This window comes from Gorilla gorilla, chromosome 4 (genome assembly GCF_029281585.2).
Source record: "Gorilla gorilla gorilla isolate KB3781 chromosome 4, NHGRI_mGorGor1-v2.1_pri, whole genome shotgun sequence".
Classification (NCBI taxonomy): Eukaryota; Metazoa; Chordata; class Mammalia; order Primates; family Hominidae; genus Gorilla; species Gorilla gorilla.
In genome coordinates, this window is record NC_073228.2 from 150086823 (window position 1) to 150109242 (window position 22420).

Consider the following 22420-nt stretch of genomic DNA (forward strand, 5'->3'; position numbering starts at 1 on the left):
ACTCTCCTCCCTCCAACCCTGTTTTGTTTTATTTTTATTTTTTATTTATTTATTTTTATATCTATGTATTTTTATTTTTGTAGTGTTGGGGTCTCACTTTGTTGCCCAGGCTGATCCTTGAACTTCTTGCCTCAAGCAACTGCCCCACCTTGGCATCCCAAAGTGCTGGGATTACAAGGCATGAGCCCCTGTGCCTGACTCCTGTTTTGTTGTTTTCGTGGCACTTGTCACCACCTGTCATAGGTTTATTTGCCTGTTTATCTGTCTCTCTACCCTTTGTTTGCCTTTTGTTTGGTTGAGAGTGGAGACTTGGAACCTACAGTACTTGGTACATGGAAGATGTTCAGTAAATATTGTTAAATGGGCCAGGCGCGGTGGCTTACGCCTGTAATCCCAGCACTTTGGGAGGCCGAAGTGGGTGGATCATGAGGTCAAGAGATCGAGACCATCCTGGCCAACATGGTGAAACCCCATCTCTACTAAAAATACAAAATTAGCTGGGCGTGGTGGCGTGTGCCTGTAGTCCCAGCTACTCGGGAGGCTGAGGCAGGAGAATTTCTTGAACCCGGGAGGCAGAGGTTGCAGTGAGCCAAGATCGCGCCACTGCATTCCAGCATGGGCGACTGAGCGAGACTCCATCTCAAAAAAAAAAAAAAAAAGAAATATATATATATATATATATATATGTATAATTGAATGGATGAATAGGAATGTGAATGATACACATTTATCAGTTGATTTAGCTATTGGTGATGAGAAGATATCGTTTAAAATAAGTATTTACTGAGAAGGAGAAAAGTAAGTATGGCTTCTCAATCTAAAACATAGGATTACATATTTTTTCTACATTTTACAGCTCTTTTTGTAGAAACAAAGCAATACTGACAGAATTTTTTCCCAGTACAACAGCTACTTAAAGAATTCCTCCCCAGTACAGATGTTTTCTTTTCTAAATGTGTTAATTTACATTACTTGATTTGCATTAAAGATGAGTCTTGTGAAATGTAGAGCCATGAAAAAAGAGAAAGCAAAACATATTTGGGGTAAAAGGCCAAATGAATGTTTAGACGTCCAAGAATTCTTTGTTATAAAAAGTTAGAAATGATTGGCCAGGCGCGGTGGCTCATGCCTGTAATCCCAGCACTTTGGGAGGCCGAGGCAGGTGGATCATGAGGTCAGGAGATTGAGACCATCCTGGCTAACAGGGTGAAAACCCCGTCTTTACTAAAAAAACACAAAAAAATTAGCCGGGCATGGTGGTGGGCGCCTGTAGTCCCAGCTACTCGGGAGGCCTGGACGACAGAGCAAGACTCCATCTCAAAAAAAAAAAAAAAGTTAGAAAGGATTTTAGTAATTAAAAAAAAAAATTACATAGGTAATATATATGAGAAGGAACTATACACTACATTTTTAAAAGGATAAGAAAATAAGTAACCATAAATTTGCCACCAGAGATAAAATCACTGTTATCAGCTTGTGTGTGTCTTTCTAGACTAGCACTGTCCAGTACAACTTTATGCATATGGTCTATATCTGTACTTTCCATTTCAGTAGCCATTAGCCACATGTGGCTTTTGAGCACTTGATATCTGGTAAATAGGCCAGAGAAATTGATTTTTTTTTTTTTTTGAGACAGAGTTTCGCTCTTGTTGCCCAGGCTGGAGTACAATGGTGCAATCTCAGCTCACTGCAACCTCTACCTCCTGGGCTCAAGCAATTCTCCTGCCTCAGCCTCTCGACTGGCTGGAATTATAGGCATGTACCACCACACCTGGCTAATTTTTGTATTTGTAGTAGACAGGGTTTCACCATGTTGGCCAGGCTGGTCTCAAACTGCTGGCCTCAAGTGATCCACCCGCCTCGGCCTCCCAAAGTGCTGGGATTACAGGCGTGAGCCACTGTTCCTGGCCAGAAATTGATTTTTAAATTTAATTTTAATTAATTTAAACTCAAATTTAAAGAGCTACATATGGCTAGTGGCTACTATATTGGACAGTGCAACTGTAGACTTATGTCTGTGTTTATATTGCATCTTAAAATAGTATTAAGTGAACATACTCTTTTATAATAACATATTTTAAAAATTTAATAGTGTACCTTGAATATTGTTTTTATTTTTATTTATTTTTAATTTTTCCCAAACTCTTTGGTTTCCCAGAGAATATTGTTTAATAGTAGATGTTTATCTTTGCTTTTTAAAAATTGAGCTATGTGTCTTTCAGATTACAAAAGAAAATAACATGTTATAAATTGTTTTAAATAATAATTATAAGTGAAAGTATTCTGATTATAGAGGCTTTTGAAGGGTCTGATTATTGTCTTAAGTTTATATGTAATAGTTAATGAGAGCTAACAGTTTTATAATCATGGAAAAATGCTTACTACACAAATTAGTAGTGTAAAGAAATTTATAAGAAGATGCTTTTCTGTAGAAAAGATAACATTTTAGAAATAGCTTTTATGTAAAAGATGTAATCATTGCAATGTAAGCAGAGTTTGTGTTGTGCTTTTAATATGCTCTTTAGCTGTTCCTTAGGGTAGGACCAATCAGTTATTTAGATTTGGTTTTAATAAGACATAGGCTGGATGTGGTGGCTCATGCCTGTAATCCCAGCACTTTGGGAGGCCGAGGCAGGCAGATCACCTGAGGTCAGGTGTTCAAGACCAGGTTGGCCAACATGGTGAAACCCCGTCTCTACTAAAAATACAAAAATTAGCTGGGCGTGGTGGCACATGCCTGTAATCCCACCTACTCAGGAGGCCGAGGCAGGAGAATCACTTGAACCCAGGAGGCGGAGATTGCTGTGAGCTGAGATCGCACCACTGCACTCCAGCCTGGGCAACAGAGCAAGATTCTGTCTCAAAAACAAACAAACAAAAAAAAGCAGTATAAATATTTGACGTTAATACTTTTAGTAAATTCATCTGGTTCTCCCATTCAGTTGTCTGAGGAAGTTTCAAACAGAGCACCCTTTAAGTAAAACACAAAAAGTTAGTTTCATATCATTTTCATAGCAATAAATATTTAACTGATTAAAAAAATTTTCGGTTAAGTTTTTTGAGTTGGCAGTGCCTTTAATCCAACAATATAAAGGTATACCATGAAAGTCTCTTACCTGTTTTACATCCACCGCGTTCCCACCTACAGTACACAATTTTGTCAGTTTTTATTTTTTTCAGTTTCTTTATGCAGATAGATAGAAACACATATAAATATATACTGTTATATCTTTGAGATCAGATATTATCAGTATTCTTTCTTTTTATAGCCGCTGTGTACTCTGTTGTATAGATGTCCCATAGTTTATTTAACTAGTCTCTTATTCATGGAAATTTGAGTTGTTTCCAATCTTTTGCTATTACATCCTCCAACAAATAATCTTACATATATATCATTTTGCAAGTAGGTCAGAAGGATTTAAAAACCTGAAAGTGGGATTCTCTTCCATAAGGTAGGACTCATTTTTAGTCCTACTGGCAGTGTACAAGATGTCCTGTTTTCCTGAGCTTTGCTGACAATGTGTTGTCAAATTTTTGTTTTTTGTTTGCGCAATATGTAAATGTTATTTCTTCTCCTTAGAAACTTCAGGTTTTGTGGACAAACTATTCGAAAGTCTCTATACTAAGAACTACCTTCCACTTTTGGAACCAGTAAAACCTGAGCCAAAACCACTAGTCCAAGAAAAAGAAGAAATTAAAGAAGAGGTAATGCAAATTTTTTCTCCTGCTTTTGGGGGCTTCTTAAATCCTGTCACCAGTATCCTTAGTTGGAAGTTGAGCCTTTTAAAAGTAATTGTGTATTGATTCAAGTTTCCGGATTTTAGGCATGGTACAGATTCTTCATCAGGATTTCATAGTTGCTTGGACTGAAGAGTTGAAAAGTTTCAGATAGCTTGTTTAGAGATCCAAGAAATATTTCAGAAATATTGAGGAAGTCAGAGAAATCTTATCTAGTGACTTTTAGAAAAAGAAAACTTGGTTAAATATAGAGAGATTGACTGAAAGTGAACTGTTAACAAATCCTCAAGAGAAATCATTAGGTAACACATTTTCATGTATATGGAGAAACCAGTTGCACTTTTTGATTATATAGAGTTTTAAAAAATAGTTAACGTAATTGTGAACATCACTGTCAACATTGGAAAGAGGATTTTAAAAATGTTTTTATAATATTGAAGTATGAAAACATGGTTATAGATGGTAACCTAATTGTTTGAGCCAAGAAGGAAATTTTACAGAGTTCTTTGTACTTCCTTTTATATACAGACAATATAGTATAGAAGAATGTGGATTCTGTAATCAGGTTGCATGAGTTAAAATAACAGCTCTACAAGTTAACTTCTCTGTCTCACTTTGATATTAGTAAAATGAGGATCAGAGTAGTACTTATTGAGGATTAAGTGAGATTATGTATGTATGTGTGTGTATATATATATAGTTTCTAGTCCAGTGCCTGGCACATAAATGTTGGTTGTCATGCAGAAATATTTCCCAGTATTTATTTTTATTACATTTATTCTGAAGGTAAAATGAATTTTTAATTTAGAAATAATTTTAAACAAATAAAAATTACAAGAGGCTGGGCATGGTGGCTCCTGCCTGTAATCCCAGTACTTTGGGAGGCCTAGGTGGGCGGATCACCTGAGGTCAGAAGTTTGAGATCAGCCTGGCCAACATGGGAAACCCTGCCTCTACTAAAAATACAAAATATTAGTCGGGCGTAGTGGCAGGCGTCTGTAATCCCAGTTACTTGGGAGGCTGAGGCAGGAGAATCGCTTGAACCCGGGCAGTGGAGGTTGCAGTGAGCCGAGATCATACTGTTGCACTCCAGCCTGGGCAATAAGAGCAAAACTTTGCCTCAGAAAGAAAAAAAAAATTACGAGAATAATACCCAAAACACCCATATGACATCTATCTAGATAAACTTTTTTTTTCGATGGAGTTGGAGTCTCCTTATGTTGCCCAGGTTGGTCTCGAACTCCCACCTCTGCCTCCCAAAGCTCTGGAGTTATAGGTGGTCTAGATATACTTACTGAAAATTTGCCCCATCTGCTCTCTTTAAATATCCATGATTTTTTTCTCAGTCATTTGAGTAGTGAGTCACATACTTCATGTCTTTTCACCCCTAAGTAAAGTACTTCAGTGTGTATTTCCTACAAATAAGGAATATTCTCTTAGGTAACTATGATACTGTGATCAAGTTCAGTAAATTTAACATCCATATAGTACTTTAATGTATTATCTGTATTCAGTTTTATCAATTGATCAAGCAATGTCCTTTTTTTATTTCCTTTTTAAAAAGTTTTTTGTTGTTGTTAAAGAGACAGGGTTTCACTATGTTGCCCAGGCTGGTCTCGAACTCCTGAGCTTAAGCGATCCTCCTGACTTGGCCTCCTGAAGTGCTGGGAGTACAGGCATGAGCCACTGCACCGAGTCCCAAGTGTTTCTTTTTTATAGCATGTTCTTTTCCTCTCCATTTTCAGGATTGATTCTAAGGATTAGGTATCATTTAGTTATCATTTCCGATTCATTTTTAAATGCTAGGCTGATTGACCTGATCCAACATTAAAAGAAAAAATGTGGCTATATTTATGAAGATCAACTGAGACTGCTGTCTGTTTTTTCTTTTTATATCATGCCCTGTAATTATCTCATCAAGTTCTCTCAAAATTGGAGAGGCTTGTTGAATGTGTCTTAAAGTACTGGAAATAGGAGGAAACCTTTCTGTTTTTTACCTTTCTGTTTTTTTTGTTTTTTTTTTTTTTTTTTGAGACGGAGTCCGCTCCATCGCCCAGGTTGGAGTGCAGTGGTGCCATCTCAGCTCACTGCAACTTCCATCTCCTGGGTTCAAGCAATTCTCCTGCCTCAGCTTCCTAAGTAGCTGGGATTACAGGCATGTGCCACCATGCCTGGCTAATTTTTGTATTTTTAATAGAGATGGGGTTTCACCATATTGGCCAGGCTGGTCTTGAACTCCTGACCTCGTGATCCACCCACCTCGGCCTCCTAAAGTGCTGGGATTACAGGGGTGAGCCACAGCGCCTGGCCACCTTTCTGGCTTTTTTTAGACAGAGTCTCATTCTGTCACCCAGGGTGGAGTGCGGTGGCGCGATCTCGGCCCATTGCAACCTCTACCTTTCAGGTTCAGGCGATTATTCTGCTTCAGCCTCCTGGGTAGCTGGGATTATAGGCCCTGTCACCAAGCCTGCCTAATTTTTTTTTTTTTTTTTTTTTTTTTTCAGTAGAGACGGGGTTTCACCAAGTTGGCCAGGCTGGTCTTAAACTCCTGACCTCAAGTGACCTGTTTGCCTCGGCCTCCCAAAGTGCTGGGATTATAGGCATGAGCCACTGTGCCAGGGCTGGAAGAAAACTTTCTTGAGTACTTTCATAGACATTTTTCTTTGGTACTTTATAGTATATAATTTTTGGTCTATGGTATAGATTATGTTTTTTATAAGTTAAAATTTTTTGTAACGTGTTTTTTACAGTCATTGAATCTCAGTGGTTTAGATGTATCTGTTTGAGAGGCAGCTGATTTGAATATGAGAGAAAATTTGCATTATCTTGAGTTTATTTATTTATTTTTTTGAGATGGAGTTTCATTCTTGTTGCCCAGGCTGGAGTGCAATGGTGTAGTCTCAGCTTACTGCCACCTCCACCTCCTGGATTCAAGCGATTCTCCTGCCTCAGTTTCCCAAGTAGCTGGGATTACAGGTGCCCACCACCACTCCTGGCCAATTTTTTTGTATTTTTAATAGAGATAGAGTTTCACCATGTTGGCCAGGCTGGTCTTGAACACCTGACCTCAGGTGATTCACCTGCCTTGGCCTCGCAAAGTGCTGGGATTACAGGTGTGAGCCACCGCAAGTTTTAAAAGAACAGTTTTAAAAAAAAAAAACTGTTATACTATCTTGTTTGTATCTTTGTAGATACAATTTTGAGAATTGTGAAAAATGGATAATGCCAGTTTCTGTGTAGAGCTACCCCAACTGACAGCTTTCCGGCGTTTCTCATTTTCTAAGTTTTAGAAAATTACATAACTTAATCGTAATTACTGAAATAAATTGTAGTTCATTTAGTAGTGCATAAACATAATTGTTTATAGTATTTTTGTTAGATAATAGAGTAGGAAAGGAGTCTGAGGTGGCACACATCTTTGGCTAATTGTCTTTTTCTGGTCTGTGCTTAGTTGCTCTGAACAGGGTGTAGAGAAGCAAATCTAGGGATTACCCATTTTAACTTTCTTCCTTGGTCTTCGGCTACATTGGGTTCCATTAGTGGTTTTCTAATTAGACTGTTGATAACCAGGGTAAGAGAATTTGGATCATTGGCACCAACTCATCCTGCTTCTGGAAAAACAACTTGGTAGACATGTGCCATGATTTATGAAGCACACTGCCTTCATTGCCTGTTTTCTTTACCTCATCTTTTTCCTTAAATTTTATTTTGTGAAGAAATTCAATCATTTGTCCTGTAGAGTTTTTTACTGTCTGGATTTTGCTGTCTGCATCCCAGTGGAATAATACATCCTCTGTATTTCCTGTGAATTAGGATAGAGAATGTTTTTTAAATGTAGTCTAGTGACTGTGTAGTGATTTTGCTGCCATGTGGTTGCCATATTGTGGCTGCCGTTTTATGTTGCCTGAATTTTATTAAATTATTATCTCCTAAGTCCATTCACTCACTTCCTGATTTGTGTATTTGTCAGTGAGCTTCTCCATTAGATAGGTATTTGTTTAACTCTTGCAAATGACTTTATTTCACCTTTCTCTGGTAAAGACTGTATATTCTGTTTGAGATAAACTTGTTCAAAGACAATAATAAAAATTACTGGTTCTCCAGGAGGCAGAGGTTGTAGTGAGCTGAGATAGCGCCACTGCACTCCAACGTGGGTGACAGAGTGAGACTCGGTCTCAAAAAAACAAAAGAATAAAATAAAAAAATAAAAATTACTGTTCTCTTTGTATTTCTGGTCAATTTTGATGGTTAGGCTTTAAGAGAAAGCCTTAACATTTCCATTAGTTCCAATACCATTTTTCCATAGTTTACATGAATTACTTAGTTTTATAGCATTCATTAATTTAACCATTTTTTCCTAAAACGTTTCCTATGGAATAAATCTGAAGAGCTACTCAAATGAATTATGTATGTATATATATTTCATAATGAGGAAAACATAACCGTTTTACTATATGGTACTTAAGAGATTTGCTGTTTTAATTTGAAGAATGAATTGTTTATACTTTTCCTACACTACCATTCCCTGCTTTAAATTAACATTAAAAAATTAACAAACTGCTTGTTGAAGTAATCTGAGCATCTTTTTTATTTCTGCTGTTGCCTGACTCTTTTGGCTATGAATTGACTTTATTTTTTCAGTGTATTTACTCGTGCCCTCTCTTGCGCCAGAAATATTATCAGGTAGATGGACATGTTTCATGATTTATAGAGGGACCATTCTTTTTTTTTTTTTTTTTTGAGACAAAGTCTCATGTTGCCCAGGCTGGAGCGCAGTGGCGTGATCTCGGCTCACTGCAACCTCCGCCTCCTGGGTTCAAACGATTCTCCTGCCTCAGCCTCCCTAGTAGCTGGGACTACAGGCACGTGCCACCACGCCTGGCTAATTTTTGTATTTTTAGTCGAGACAGGGTTTCACGTGCTGGTCTCAAACTCCTGACCTCAAGTGATCTGCCCGCCCCGGCCACCCAAAGTGCTGGGATTATAGGTGTGAATCACTGCGCCCGGCCAAGAGGGACCATTCTTATTTCTTTTTTTGTTTGTTTTTGAGAAGGGTCTCACTCTGTCACCCAGCCTGTGGTGCAGTGATGTGATCATGGCTTAATGCAGCCTCAAACTTCTGGGTTCAGGCAGTCCTCCCAAATCGGCCTCCTGAGTAGCTGGGACTACATACAGGTGCATGCCACCATGCCCAGCTAACTTATTTTACTTATTATTTTTAGTAGAGACGGAGTCTCCCTGTGTTTCCCAGGCTGGTCTCAATATCCTGGCCTCAAGCAGTCTTCCCACCTGGACCTCCTAAAGTGTTGGGATTACAGGTGTGAGCCACCGTGCCTGGCCCTGCTCTTATTTCTAATCAATATTTTCATATAGGTATTTCAGGAGCCAGCAGAGGAAGAACGAGATGGCAGAAAAAAGAAATATCCTAGTCCCCAGAAGACTCGTTCAGAATCTAGTGAACGAAGGTTTGTGTTTATCTTTAATTAGGAAGACATTGATAACTCACTTTTTAGTTGCCTTGCAAGGACATTAAAAGGATTTTTAATATATATACTTACTCCTCTCTCTGTAAACTCATTAAAGAAAGATGTTACCTTTCTTCCTTTCATTCTTTCTGTTTTTTGTCTTTTGTCTTACTTTCTGTTCCTTTTATAAACAGTCATTATTATGTGTTTTCCCCAAGAGCTCAGGGGTGGGAGCAGTCCCCTTAGAGAATATTAATGAAATGTTCCATTTGGTTAGGGGTGCTTAGTATTAAAATCATCCAAGTCATTTTTTTATGACAAGTAGTACAACTTGTATATTGAATCATCAGCCTAACATCAAAAATTGGTCTTTGTTTAGGAACACTTTTTTTTGAGCCTTTTTTCTTTTCTATTTCAAATTTTCTGTTTTCCCCTGCCCACCCCTCCCCATACTTTGGATTCACCTCTTTTTTTCATTTCTCCCCACCCAGTATAATTGCAGGAGGGATGTTTTTTCTCTGTATATATTTGATTAGAGGAATTATGTGGTAGTTTTGCAACTTTCTAAAAAAGCATAGATATGCGTTTGGATGACTCAAGAGTAGTATTTATGCTATAGATTTGTTTGCAGACTTGGTTTCTATAGCCTGCATATGGCTTTTATATCTGTATATTATAGGACACGTGAGAAAAAAAGAGAAGACGGGAAATGGAGAGACTATGACCGGTACTATGAGCGGAATGAATTGTACCGTGAGAAGTATGACTGGAGAAGAGGCAGGAGTAAGAGTCGGAGTAAGAGTCGAGGCCTGAGTCGCAGTAGAAGCCGAAGTAGGGGGCGCAGCAAAGACCGGGATCCAAATAGGAATGTTGGTGAGTAGATGAGCGTCCCCCTAAAAACTCTGTAGTTGTTTATCTGTCTCTATCACAAGGGTGCAAGAAATTCTCTTAAAGAAAGATGTACCTTTAATATGTCTGAGCAGTGTAAAAACTGGAATTGTCTCAAGAAGCTCAATATTCATTTTGTTAGAAAACAGGGCTCTATTCTGGGGATGGAGTCAAGGGAGTTTGATTAAAAAGGAGCTATTCAAGTGTATCATTGTACATGTCTAGACTTAACTCATTTTGTATAATGGATACAAATATCCTTTAATCAATAAAGCTATCACGTGAGGAAGAGGGTTGCCTGCTTTTCTTTTTTGTTTGTTTGGTTTTCTAAAAGTAATTGATTTGCTGTAAGGGTGCTTGAAGTTTATAAAATTAAATGGATAAAATAAGTAGATTATTGGGATCCCAACCACTCATTTTCTGAGATACAAGTTTGGAAGTCAGTTCTTAGATAACCTTCTTATTAAATATCTGTGGAGAAGCTGACTCTTTTTCAGTTAAGTGTAACTGATGTTGATACTATAAAAGATGATTTTGCACAAGTTCTTGCCCAAGATATGTCACTTGTTGATGTCCCTGCTTTTAGGATATATTAATAAAGAGAGCAATATGAAATATGGATAGCTAGATAAGTTTAATTCAACATTCTCATGTTTTCTCTTCTATGTGAGAAAATAAATATAGTTTAAGAACATGAAATATCTGATCTCTTTGTTTTCTGTTTTTAATTTTGTCTCCAAGTAGAGCACAGGGAAAGATCGAAGTTTAAGAGTGAAAGGAATGACCTGGAGAGTTCCTATGTGCCTGTGTCTGCACCACCTCCAAACTCTTCTGAGCAGTATTCCTCTGGGGCACAGTCTATTCCCAGCACTGTTACTGTGATCGCACCTGCTCACCACTCTGAAAACACAACTGAGAGTTGGTCTAATTACTATAACAATCATAGCTCTTCCAATTCTTTTGGTCGAAACCTACCACCAAAGAGGCGATGCAGAGATTATGATGGTAAAAATCACCACCTTTTCTCATATTGTGCCCAAAAGTACTAGCAGAGCAAATGTTGCATATATTGCATATCTTTTAGTTATAGTCCAGTTTATTTTATTTTATTTTATTTTATCTTATTTTATTTATTTTGAGACAGAGTCTCGCTCTGTCACCCAGGATGGAGTGCAGTGGCTCGATCTTGGCTCACTGCAACCTCCATCTCCTGGGTTCAAGCGATTCTCCTTCCTCAGCCTCCCAAGTAGCCTCCCAGGTGGGCACCAACTCATGGGGAATGTTGTTTAATCTACACTCCCACTGACTTCTATGGCCTGTATTATTTCAAGCAAGTCACACGCAGGCGTGTGCCACCATGCCTGGCTAACTTTTGTGTTTTTAGTAGAGACAGGGTTTCACCATTTTGGTCTGGCTGGTCTCGAACTCCTGACCTCAGGTGATCTGCCTGCCTCGGCCTCCCAATGTGCTGGGATTATAGGTGTGAGCCACCGCACCATGCCTATAGTCCAAATTTTGTTAAAAGGGATGAATGGGGAGGAGAATCTCTGTTTGATATAATGGTTTGGCTCTCATTAAGAGAATATTTAAATTTTACCCTTTTTTAGATTTTTTTTGTTTTTTTGTTCTCATTGTTATTTCAAACACTGTATGCCATAGTATACCGTAAAATTTCATAGACACTAGTAATTGTAATTTTTTAAAAGAATTTTATTTATTTATTTATTTATTTTTGGAGACGGACTTGCTCTGTCCCCCAGGCTAGTGTGCAGTGGCACGATCTCGGCTCACTGCAGCCTCTGACTCCCAAGTTCAAGCGATTTTCCTGCCTCAGCCTCCCAAGTAGCTGGGATTACAGGCGTGAGCCACCATGCCCGGCTAATTTTTGTATTAGTAGAGACGGGGTTTCACCATGTTGGTCAGGCTTGTCTGGAACTCCTGACCTCAGGTGATCCACCTTCCTCAGCCTCCCAAAGTGCTGGGATTACAGGTGTGAGCCACCATGCCCAGCCAGGAATTGTCATTTTTTTGAGTAGTGTTTGCTGCCGAGAATTTGTAGAAGTTACTTACAAGTTTGATTTGCTGACTTTCCATTTGAATGAATGAATCGGTATGTGTGTATTTCTTTTAAATTTTTATTATGGAAGTATTTATATATTCATAAAAGCTGACAAAATGATATGCTTAACCCCAGTGTATCCGTTACGTCATTTAAATAGGCACCAACCCATGGGGAATGTTGTTTTAATGTATGCTCCCACTCACTTCTGTGGCCTGTATTATTTCAAGCAAGTCACAGACATCATAATTTTTTTCTGTAAATACAGAATGCATACGTTTTTACATTTTACTTATTTTAAAGTAGGGAATAGAGTCAAATTATAATTCAAGAATTACCTCATTCTCGCCCTAATCTCTCAGCCATAGAATACTCCTTGCCAAGGCCAACGTAATGTTATCAATTTGTTGTTTATCTTTCCAAACATAGTCTGTGCATATGTACATAAGTAAATACACATATTTTCCCCACATTTTTAACATAAATACTAGTATGCTACTCATACTTCTGCATAATGTTTTTTCAGTTAGCAGTATTTCCTGGCGTTCATCCTATGTTAAAACATAGAGAGCTTTCTCAGTATTTATTTAGGCTTCTTAGTATTCTTTTTTTTCTCTCTTTTTTTTGAAATGGAGTCTCGCTCTGTCACCAGGCAGGAGTGCAGTGCCATGGTCTCAGCTCACTGCAACCTCCGCCTCCTGGGTTCAAGTGATTCTCCTGCATCAGCCTCCTGAGTAGCTGGGACTACAAGCGCGTGCCACCACGCCCAGCTAATTTTTGTATTTTTAGTAGAGACGGGGTTTCACCATATTGGTCAGGATGGTCTCAGTTTCTTGACCTCGTGATCTGCCTGCCTTGGCCTCCCAAAGTGCTGATATTACAGGCGTGAGCCACTGCGCCCAGCCCTGCTTCTTAGTATTCTTTATGTACAAACGTGTTTAACTTATTCCTTATTGATGTGTGTTTGGGATGTTTCTATTATTTTTCTACTATGAACAGTGCTACAAGTGATAACCTGGTACATAATGTCCACTTGAATATTTGAAAGTTTCAACTTCCAGATATAGCAATAATGGTTGCTTTAGAATAATGTAATGAGAATAGATTGAGAGTAAATAATCTAGGTCAATGCCCTTATTCTCCCCTACCCCACGCCTTTGCTAAATTGATATTTGTTTAAAATATCTGAGTTTTTATTATGAAAGCTTAATTGCAAATGGTTTAGTATAATGGTAGTTGGTAACCTGTTCTTGACTCTTTTTATTTGCTTTCTCAACAAGTCATAGTATCATAGTATAAAAAGTAGAGAGTACATCTGCCTCTACCTTGGGGATATGTAATGCTTAACAGAGTAACACTGAGACTTTGGATTCCTTGGAGAAAACCACTTTGTAAATGAGATTGGTGGGTTTTTCAGGGACATGTTTTGTTGTTTTCTGAACTCTAAGTAGATGATAATAAGATTCTTTTTTTATTCTTTATTCCACAGAAAGAGGATTTTGTGTACTTGGTGACCTTTGTCAGTTTGATCATGGAAATGATCCCCTAGTTGTTGATGAAGTTGCTCTGCCAAGTATGATTCCTTTCCCACCCCCTCCTCCTGGGCTTCCTCCTCCACCACCTCCTGGAATGTTAATGCCTCCAATGCCAGGTCCAGGCCCAGGCCCGGGCCCAGGTCCAGGCCCAGGCCCAGGCCCAGGTCCAGGTCCTGGCCATAGTATGAGACTTCCTGTTCCCCAAGGACATGGTCAGCCTCCACCATCCGTTGTGCTTCCCATACCAAGTAAGTATATATTCGTTGAATTTTTCTCTAGCATTCTGTTTAGAAGAACCTCATCCCTTTTAGCTAACTTGACACTCGTTTAAAGTGTTTGAGAAATAGAGTAATAATATAATTTGGAATATATTCCCATAATTAAGATGATATTCTTTTCTTTTTTTCATCCATTATTGCATGATGTTATTTGTATTACCACAGTGTAAATTTTGTGTGTAGTGGCCTAACCTATATTGACCTGCAGTCAAATCCAGTTATCATCTTAAGAAAGCCAGTATTTATTTATTTATCTATTTTTATTTAGTTTTTCTTTAGAGACAGGGTCTCATTATGTTGGCCAGGTTGGTCTTGAACTCCTGGCCTCAAGCAATCCTCTCCTGCCTTGGCCTCCCAAAGTGCTAGGATTACAGGCATAAGCCACCATGCCTGGCCAAGAAAGCCAGTTTTTAAGATGTCAGAGAAAAAACATGTTAGGAGTTTTATGAAATTTTCCAGTCTTTAAGGAAAATCTCTTCAAGAATATTGAAATAATATTAAAAATTTTTTTTTTATTACGGACATTTTTAGAAGTAGAATAGTATGTGTGTTGCAGGTACCATCATCCAGCCTCAATGATGATCAATATTCAGCTGTTTTGTCTCATATTTTCCTTTCTCTCCCATACACTTTCTTTGGGTTGGTTGGTTTTTTTGCTGGAGTAAATTCTAAATGTCATGTCACTTCACCAGTATGTACTTCAGTATGGATCTACTTTCTGATAAGGACTTTTTGTTTTTGTTATTTAAAAAAAAAATCAATATGCCATTATCACATCCAGCAAAATTAGGAGTAAGAAATGTTTTAAAATGGTCATTTAAAAAGCATTATTAACAGTTGCCAATATAGTAGAAATAGAAGTAAGACTAAATTTTTAAAAAGTAACTGAAAAAATTATGGAATGAATTGTTTTCATGTATGCAAAAATATAAAACGTTATCTGCTTGAAGACTTTTAACATTAAAAGATGGCAAATTAGGCTGAGCATGGTGGGTCATATCTGTAATCCCAGCACTTTGGGAGGCCAAAGTGGGTGGATCACTTGAACTCTGGAGTTTGAGACCAGCCTGGGCAAGATGGCGAAACCCCATCTCTAGAAAAAAATACAAAAATTAGCCAGGCATGGTGGTGTGTACCCATAGTTCCAGCTACTTGGGATGCTGAGGTGGGAGGATGGCTTGAGCCTGGGAGACAAGTTGCAGTGAGCCGAGATTGCACCACTCCATTCTAGCCTGGGTGACAGAGCCAGACCCTGTCTCAAAAATAAATAAATAAATAAAAGATGGCAAATTTTTATTTTTAGAAATATTGCTGTTCAGTTTAAGCGGTGGTTTTAATGAATTTCTTTTTAACATTTTATTTTGAAATAATTACAGACTCAGTTATAGAATTATAATTACAGAAATTGTGAAAATGGTTTCACGTGATCCTGAGCTTCCCTGCAGTAATAAAGTATTCTGTAGAATATACATTTCATGGCCCGGCACAGTGGTGCACGCCTGTAATTCCAACACTTTGGGAGGCTGAGGCTGGCAGATCACTTGAGCTCATGAGTTTGAGACCAGCCTGGGCAACATGGCGAAACCCTGCCTTTACAAAAAATACAAAAATTAGCCAGGCATGTCGGGGGGTGCATGTAGTCCCTGCTGCTTGGGAGCTTGGGGTGGGAGGATTGCTTGAACCCAGGAGGTCGAGGGTGCAGTGAGCTGTGATGGCCTCACTGCACTGCAGCCTGGGTGACAGAGCAAGACTTTGTCTCAAAAAAATTAAAGAATATGTTTTATTATTAAAGTTGGTAAATGTTTGGAGGGATTTAATGCATATGTTTGACCTATAGAAACATGTTGTTTTTTTTTTTTTAACTTAGCATTTGTGATTTTTTTTTTCTTTTATTTTCTTTTTGAGACAAGATCTCACTCTATGCCCTAGGCTGGAGTGCAGTGGGGAGATCTTGGCTCACGACTCACTGCAACCTCCGCCTCCCAGGCTTGGAGGGATCCTCCCACCTCAGTCTCCTGAGTAGCTGGGACTACAGGCATGTGCCACCATACCTGGCTAAATTTTTTTGGACTTTTTTGTAGAGACAGGGTTCACCATGTTGCCCAGGCTGGTCTTGAACTCGTGGGCTCAAGCAGTTTGCTTGCCTCAGTTCCCAAAGTTCTGGGATTACAGGCGTGAGCCACCGTGCCCAGCCCATATGTGAATATTTAATATAATCACATAAACAGTATAATTGTGAAGCTCAAGCTGAGATTTTATTTCCCAGATAAAGCAACATCGTTTTATGTATGGAAATTCTAAAATAAAGAACATTATCTCAGCGTGGGAACATATCTATTTAAAAGTTAAATTCAAGAATACCATTTCTCCCGACATTTTGCTATGAAAAGTTTGTAACAAATAGAAAAGTTGAAGGAATTGTACTTGTATACTTACCATCTAGGTTCTACAATTAGCATTTTACTGTATTTATGTTAGCACATATCTTTCCGTTTCTCCATTTTTACTTTTGATGCTTTTCACAGTATGTTGCAGACATCGTACACTTAAGCATGCTTATCATTAACTTGAATTCTGTAGAACTTTACCATCACCCTAGAAAGTTTCCTGAAGCCTCTTCTCAGCCATTCTCCACCTTCACCCATAGAGGCAACCAGTCCTGCCTTTTTTCACCTTAGATTAGTTTTGCCTCTTCTAGAACAAGTAATGTTCTTTTAATTGATTATACAACTCCCAGTGCTTAAGCTTGCATATATTAAATTCCTTAATTCTATTCAGAGCCAAATTAGGTATTTTAAATGTGAGTATCCAAGTTAGTACTAGTATGGTATTTTTTTCTTTTTTTTAAGGTGAAGTCTTTCTCCGTTGCCCAGGTTGGAGTGCAGTGGCGTGATTTCGGCTCACTGCAGCCTCCACCTCCCATGTTCAAGTGATTCTCCTGCCTCAGCTTCCCAAGTAGCTGGGATTACAGGCGTGTGCCACCACACCCAGCTTATTTTTGTACTTTTAGTAGAGATGGGGTTTCACCACGTTGGCCAAGCTGGTCTCGAACTTTTGACCTCAGGTGATCTGCCTCGGCCTCCCAAAGTGCTGAGATTACAGGCATGAGCCACTGTGCCCGGCCTATGATGGTCCTTTTTTTTTTTTTTTTTTTTTCCGAGACAGAGTTTTGCTTTTATTGCCCAGGCTGGAGTGCAATGGTGCGATCTCGGCTCACCGCAACCTCCGCCTCCCAGGTTCAAGCGATTCTCCTGCCTCAGCCTCCTGAGTAGCTGGGATTACAGGCATGTGCCACCACGCCCTGCTCATTTTTGTATTGTTAGTAGAGACGAGGTTTCTCCATGTTGGTCAGGCTGGTCTCGAACTCCTGACCTCAGGTGATCCGCCTGCCTTGGCCTTCCAAAGTTCTGGATTACAGGTGTGAGCCACTGCTCCTGGCCTGATACTTTTATTAGGAAATATTAATGCTGTACTTTTCACTTTTTGTTGTCTGTATGTAGGACCACCTATAACACAATCAAGCTTGATAAACAGCCGTGACCAGCCTGGGACAAGTGCAGTGCCCAATCTTGCATCAGTGGGAACAAGACTACCTCCTCCTTTACCCCAGAACCTCCTTTACACAGTATCAGAACGTAAGTACATGTTGTTTGACTTAAAATTGACAGGGTATAGAAAAGCCAAGTTGTCTCATATCAGTATAACCCTTTAAAAAATGGTAAATAGTTTCTGTTCTTATGGATTCTAAAAATTGTATTTGTATTCACAATACAGTTTATTGTGTGTTTCTGCTATATAGCCACATTTTAATTTTGTGTGATATGGGAGAGAAAGGCAAGGCTTTCTGTTTTGGAGAATTTTACTCTGCCATGGAGTAGCAACATTTAGTCTCTCCTTTTTATTTTTTTGAGACAGAGTCTCGCTCTGTCACCCAGGCTGGAGTGCAGTGGCACAATCTCAGCTCACTGCAACCTCTGCTTTCCAGGTTCAAGTGATTCTCTTGCCTCAGCCTCCCAAGTAGCTGGGACAGCAGGCATGTGCCACCATGCCCAGCTAATTTTTGTATTTTTAGTAGAGACGGGGTTTCACCATGTTGGCCAGGCTGGTCTCGAACTCCTGACCTCAGGTGATCTACCTGCCTCGGCCTCCCAAAATGCTGGGATTATAGGTGTGAACCACTGTGCCCAGCCTAACGTCAAGTCTCTTCTAAATTTATTTTGAAGCTTTTTAAAAAAATTGTTTATCTGATTGATTTTCTAAAGCATAAGATGTATCTCCTAAGAAGTATACAAAAGAGCGGGTTAATTATGCCTAATAGTTAACTTGCATACTGAAATGAAGATAGAGAGCATCATTTAAATTGTAATTTTCTGTATTTAGGCTGTTTGTGACATTCACATTTGATTGTAATAATACATTTTTCTTGGGCCAGGCGCGGTGGCTCATGCCTGTAATCCTAGCACTTTGGGAGGCCTGGGTGGGCAGATCATCTGAGGTCGGGAGTTCGAGACCATCCTGACCAACATGGAGAAACCCCGTCTCTACTAAAAATGCAAAATTAGCTGGGCGTTGTGGAGCATGCCTGTAGTCCCAGCAACTCGGGAGGCTGAGGCAGGAGAATCACTTGAACCTCGGAGGCGGAGGTTGCAGTGAGCCGAGATCGTGCCACTGCACTCCTGCCTGGGTGACAGAGCAAAACTCCGTCTCAGAAAACAAAAAACAAAATGATTTTTCTTGAATCCTAATTCTCTTTTGTTTCTTAGGTGTTTTATTGTTTACTAAAGCTTTAAAAAATTACTTCCTTCAAAAACATTTTTTAAAAAGGTAGTTGGTTGTTAAAAATGTCAAATTAGAAGATTTTTTTTTTTTTTACAAGGCCTGGTAACTTGATGGATATGTTCCTCTTTTATGTAACTATGTATATCATAAAGTTTATTTTGCATCCTAAACATTTCTGTATCTCTTTGATGTCTTGGAGAGGCAATTCAGCAAACTCGTTAAGCCCAGTTTCAAATCCTGGTTTTATCATTTACTATCTTTTTGACCTTGAGTAAGTTGCTTAGTCTCTCTGTAGCTCAATTTCCTCTTCTTTAAAATGAGAATAATATTACCTCATTAAGGTTGTTTTGAGGAATAAATTAATACATCTAAAGCATCTAAAAAAGTGCCTAGCCACTAGTAAGCTATAAGGATTCATTATTATATTATTGTAGTTATTATTGTCTCCTGAAATTTCAAACTCTGAAATCGAACCTATTAACTTCTTAAATCTGTACCTTCTACCATCCCTGTTTTTGTCAATGGAATAACACCCACCTAATACCTAGAATTGAAACCTTCACAGGACTGACTCATTGCTTTGCTTTTTTACATCTGGTTAATCAAAAATTCTTTTTCTTTGAAGTAGCCCTTTCTATTTCTTCTGTGGCCTCTGCCCTCATCCACGCTAGATCACTTCACATTTGGATTATTACTGCAGCCTACTTGACACCATTATGTTTTATGTTTAACTTCCCTAAGTCATACCACATAATGCTGCTAAGCTAATTTTCCTGAGAAATCCAACCATGAAAGTTCCTTATGAGAACTTTTCGGTGGCTACCATTTCTTTCTGAGCCATCAGTAAACCCCTCTCTAGGACTTCTAACTCCTTTTTTTTTTTCCCTTTTTTTTTTTCTCTTTCTTTTTTTGTTTTGGGACAAAGTCTTGCTCTGTCACCCAGGCTGGAGTGCAGTGGTGCAATCTCAACTCCCTGCAACCTTTGCCTCCCGGGTTCAAGCAATTCTTGTGCCTCAGCCTCCCAAGTAGCTGGGATTACAGGCATGTATCACTATACCCAGCTAATCTTTTTGTATTTTGGGTAGAGATGGGGTTTTGTTATGTTGGCTAGCTGTCAAACTCCTGGCCTTAAGTGATCTGGCTGCTTTGGCCTTGCAAAGCGCTGGGATTGCAGGTATGAGCCACCACGCCTGGACTTTTTTTTTTTTTTTGAGACAGTCTCTCAACTCTGTTCCCCAGGCTGAAGTGCAGTGGTGCCATCTTGGCTCACTGCAGCCTCGATTTTCCAGGCTAAGTGATCCTCCCACCTCAGCCTCCCAAATAGTTGGGGCCACAGGCATGTGCCACCACACCCGGCTAATTTTTGAAATTTTTTTGTAGAGATGGAGTCTCACTATGTTGCTCAGGCTGGTCTCAAATTTCTGGGCTCAAGTTTCTCCCACCTGAGCGTCCCAAAGGGTTGGGATTACAGGCGTGAGCCACTGTTCCTGGCCTTTACTCTTTCAATAGTCTACCTCTTCCTTCTTGGCAATCTTTGTCCACTATTCCTCAACATGCACCTTCTCTGGTCATGCCAATTATACCCTTTCTGTGCCCCCGTCATGGCTCAACTTTCCCCCCCAATCTTCTTTCCTACCAATATACTCTGTCTTCACCTCTTTCTAGGCCCATATTCTAAGTATACTTGGAAGACATGATTGCTGTTTTCTGTCTGTCTGTCTGTCTGTCTGTCTGTCTATCTGTCTATCTATCTAGAGTCTCACTTTGTCGCCCAGGCTGGAGTGCAGTGGTGAGATCTCAGCTTATTGCAACCTCTGCCTCCCGGGTTCAAGTGATTCTTGTGCCTCAGCTTCCCAAGTAGCTGGGATTACAGTCGCCCACGACCACACCTGGCTAATTTTTGTATTTTTAGTAGAGATGGGGTTTTGCCATGTTGGCTAGGCTGGTCTTGAACTCCTGACCTCAGGTGATCCGCCCGCCTTGGCCTCTCAGAGTGCTGGGATTACGGGCATGAACCCCCGTGTCCGGCCTTTTGCTCTGTTTTAAACTCTTACAATACCAAAAAGCATTTGTTACATAATGACATATACTTATATATAGGCCTACTGTTTTTTTTTAATATATGTAAATCTTACATTCAACTGAGCTTCTACAGAACAGAAGTCACATTTGATACTTAAGTAATTGTTTTTCCTGTTTCATACTTAGTATCTCGCTGTATTCTGATTGCTATAGCGTCTTTTCATAGAACATGTTTGTTGCTCATTTTTTAATTATGGGAAATCTCAAATATATATAAAAGTAAAGAGGACAGTATATGGAACTCCGGAGTACCCAGTATAATGAAGTTCTTTGTGCTTATCCCTCAGTTTCAACCTTTATCAATTTATAGCGAAGCCTCTTTTATCTGTTTCCCCCTGAATCAGCTCTTAATATTGTTTGCCTTTTGGACTTGTAAATATGAAAAAGTGGACTATTCCAGAGTGTGTTGCAGATGGCATATTTTTATACTGTTAAATTTGGTATTATGACTCATGATAAAAATTCCATCTTGTTTTTAATTTAAAAAAAATCTGGCAATTACCATTTATTTTTATATTGTTAAATTTAACATTGTGACTCACTCTATAAATATTCCATTTGGTTTTAATTTTTAAAACTCTGGCAGTTACCATTTATTTCAGTGACTTAGCTTAATAAATAAATTAATTTGGCAAATATTTATTGAATGCCTACTATGTGCCAGGCATCGTGCCAGACACTAGGGAGCCAAGGTGAATAAGATATTAGATCTCATGTTTTTTGAAGTCCATTTTTCTGTTTTATTTAAAAGTAAGACTATTTTGTAGTATATGAGTAAAGTCCTTTTAGAACTGTATTTCCAAATTATTATTATTTTTTGAGACAGTCTTACTCGTTGCCCAGGCTAGAGTGCAGTGGCGCAACCTCCACCTCCCAGGTTTAAGCTTGTGCCTCAGCCTCAAGTAGCTGGGACTACAGTCGTGGGCCCCAACGCCCACCTAATTTTTGTATTTTTAGTACAGATGGGGTTTCGCCATGTTGGCCAGGCAGGTCTCAAACTCTTGGCCTCAAGTTATCCGCCCGCCTCGGCTTCCCAAAGTGCTGGGATTACAAGTGTGAGCCACCGTGCCCGGCCTCTAAACTCATTTTTTAAAGACTGGTAACATTTCTAAGAAAATTCTTGGGACCTGTACAGTTAGCAGCTTGTTATTTTGCCAGGTTAAGGTCTGTATATGAAAATATCTAATACTTTAATTTTAAAAATATGTTTTTAAACTGAAGAAAGGACATAATCTCAGAATAAAAGACAATCTTTTTAAAAATTTATTTAAAAGTTTTAAAATTTTTAGTAGGCACAGGTTCTTGCTTTGTTGCCCAGGCTGGTCTCAAACTGTGGGCTCAAGTGATACTCCCGCCTCAGCTTCCCGAAGTGCTGGGATCACGGGTGTGAGCCGTCACACACGGCCTCAAGGACAATCTTTTAATTAAAAAAAAAAAATCTTTTGTATGTAGAGGCAGGGTCTTGCTGTCTTACCCAGGCTGGGTGCTCAAGCAGTTCTCCTGCCTTGGCCTCCCAAAGTGGGTAGGATTGTAGGCATGAGCCACCGTGCCTGACTTAATCTTTTAATATTTGATTTTATGAAATAGCACTACATT

The 22420-nt window shown here is 39.1% G+C and overlaps 1 protein-coding gene across 4 annotated transcripts in view; it reads left to right on the plus strand.

The window, feature by feature from the left end:
- The window catches only part of RBM27 (RNA binding motif protein 27), an 85372-nt gene that overhangs the window by 16270 nt on the left and 46682 nt on the right, over positions 1 to 22420 (plus strand). For 2 of the 4 annotated variants that reach the window (XM_004042756.4, XM_019028376.3), the window contains exons 3-8: positions 3581 to 3705; positions 9112 to 9203; positions 9883 to 10076; positions 10836 to 11096; positions 13640 to 13933; positions 17464 to 17598. In XM_004042756.4, the coding sequence (XP_004042804.1) occupies positions 3581 to 3705; positions 9112 to 9203; positions 9883 to 10076; positions 10836 to 11096; positions 13640 to 13933; positions 17464 to 17598 (1101 nt within the window). Of the gene's footprint in view, positions 1 to 3580; positions 3706 to 9111; positions 9204 to 9882; positions 10077 to 10832; positions 11097 to 13639; positions 13934 to 17463; positions 17599 to 22420 lie in introns of all 4 variants that reach the window. The other 2 variants (XM_019028374.3, XM_019028375.3) reach the window with 1 other exon arrangement.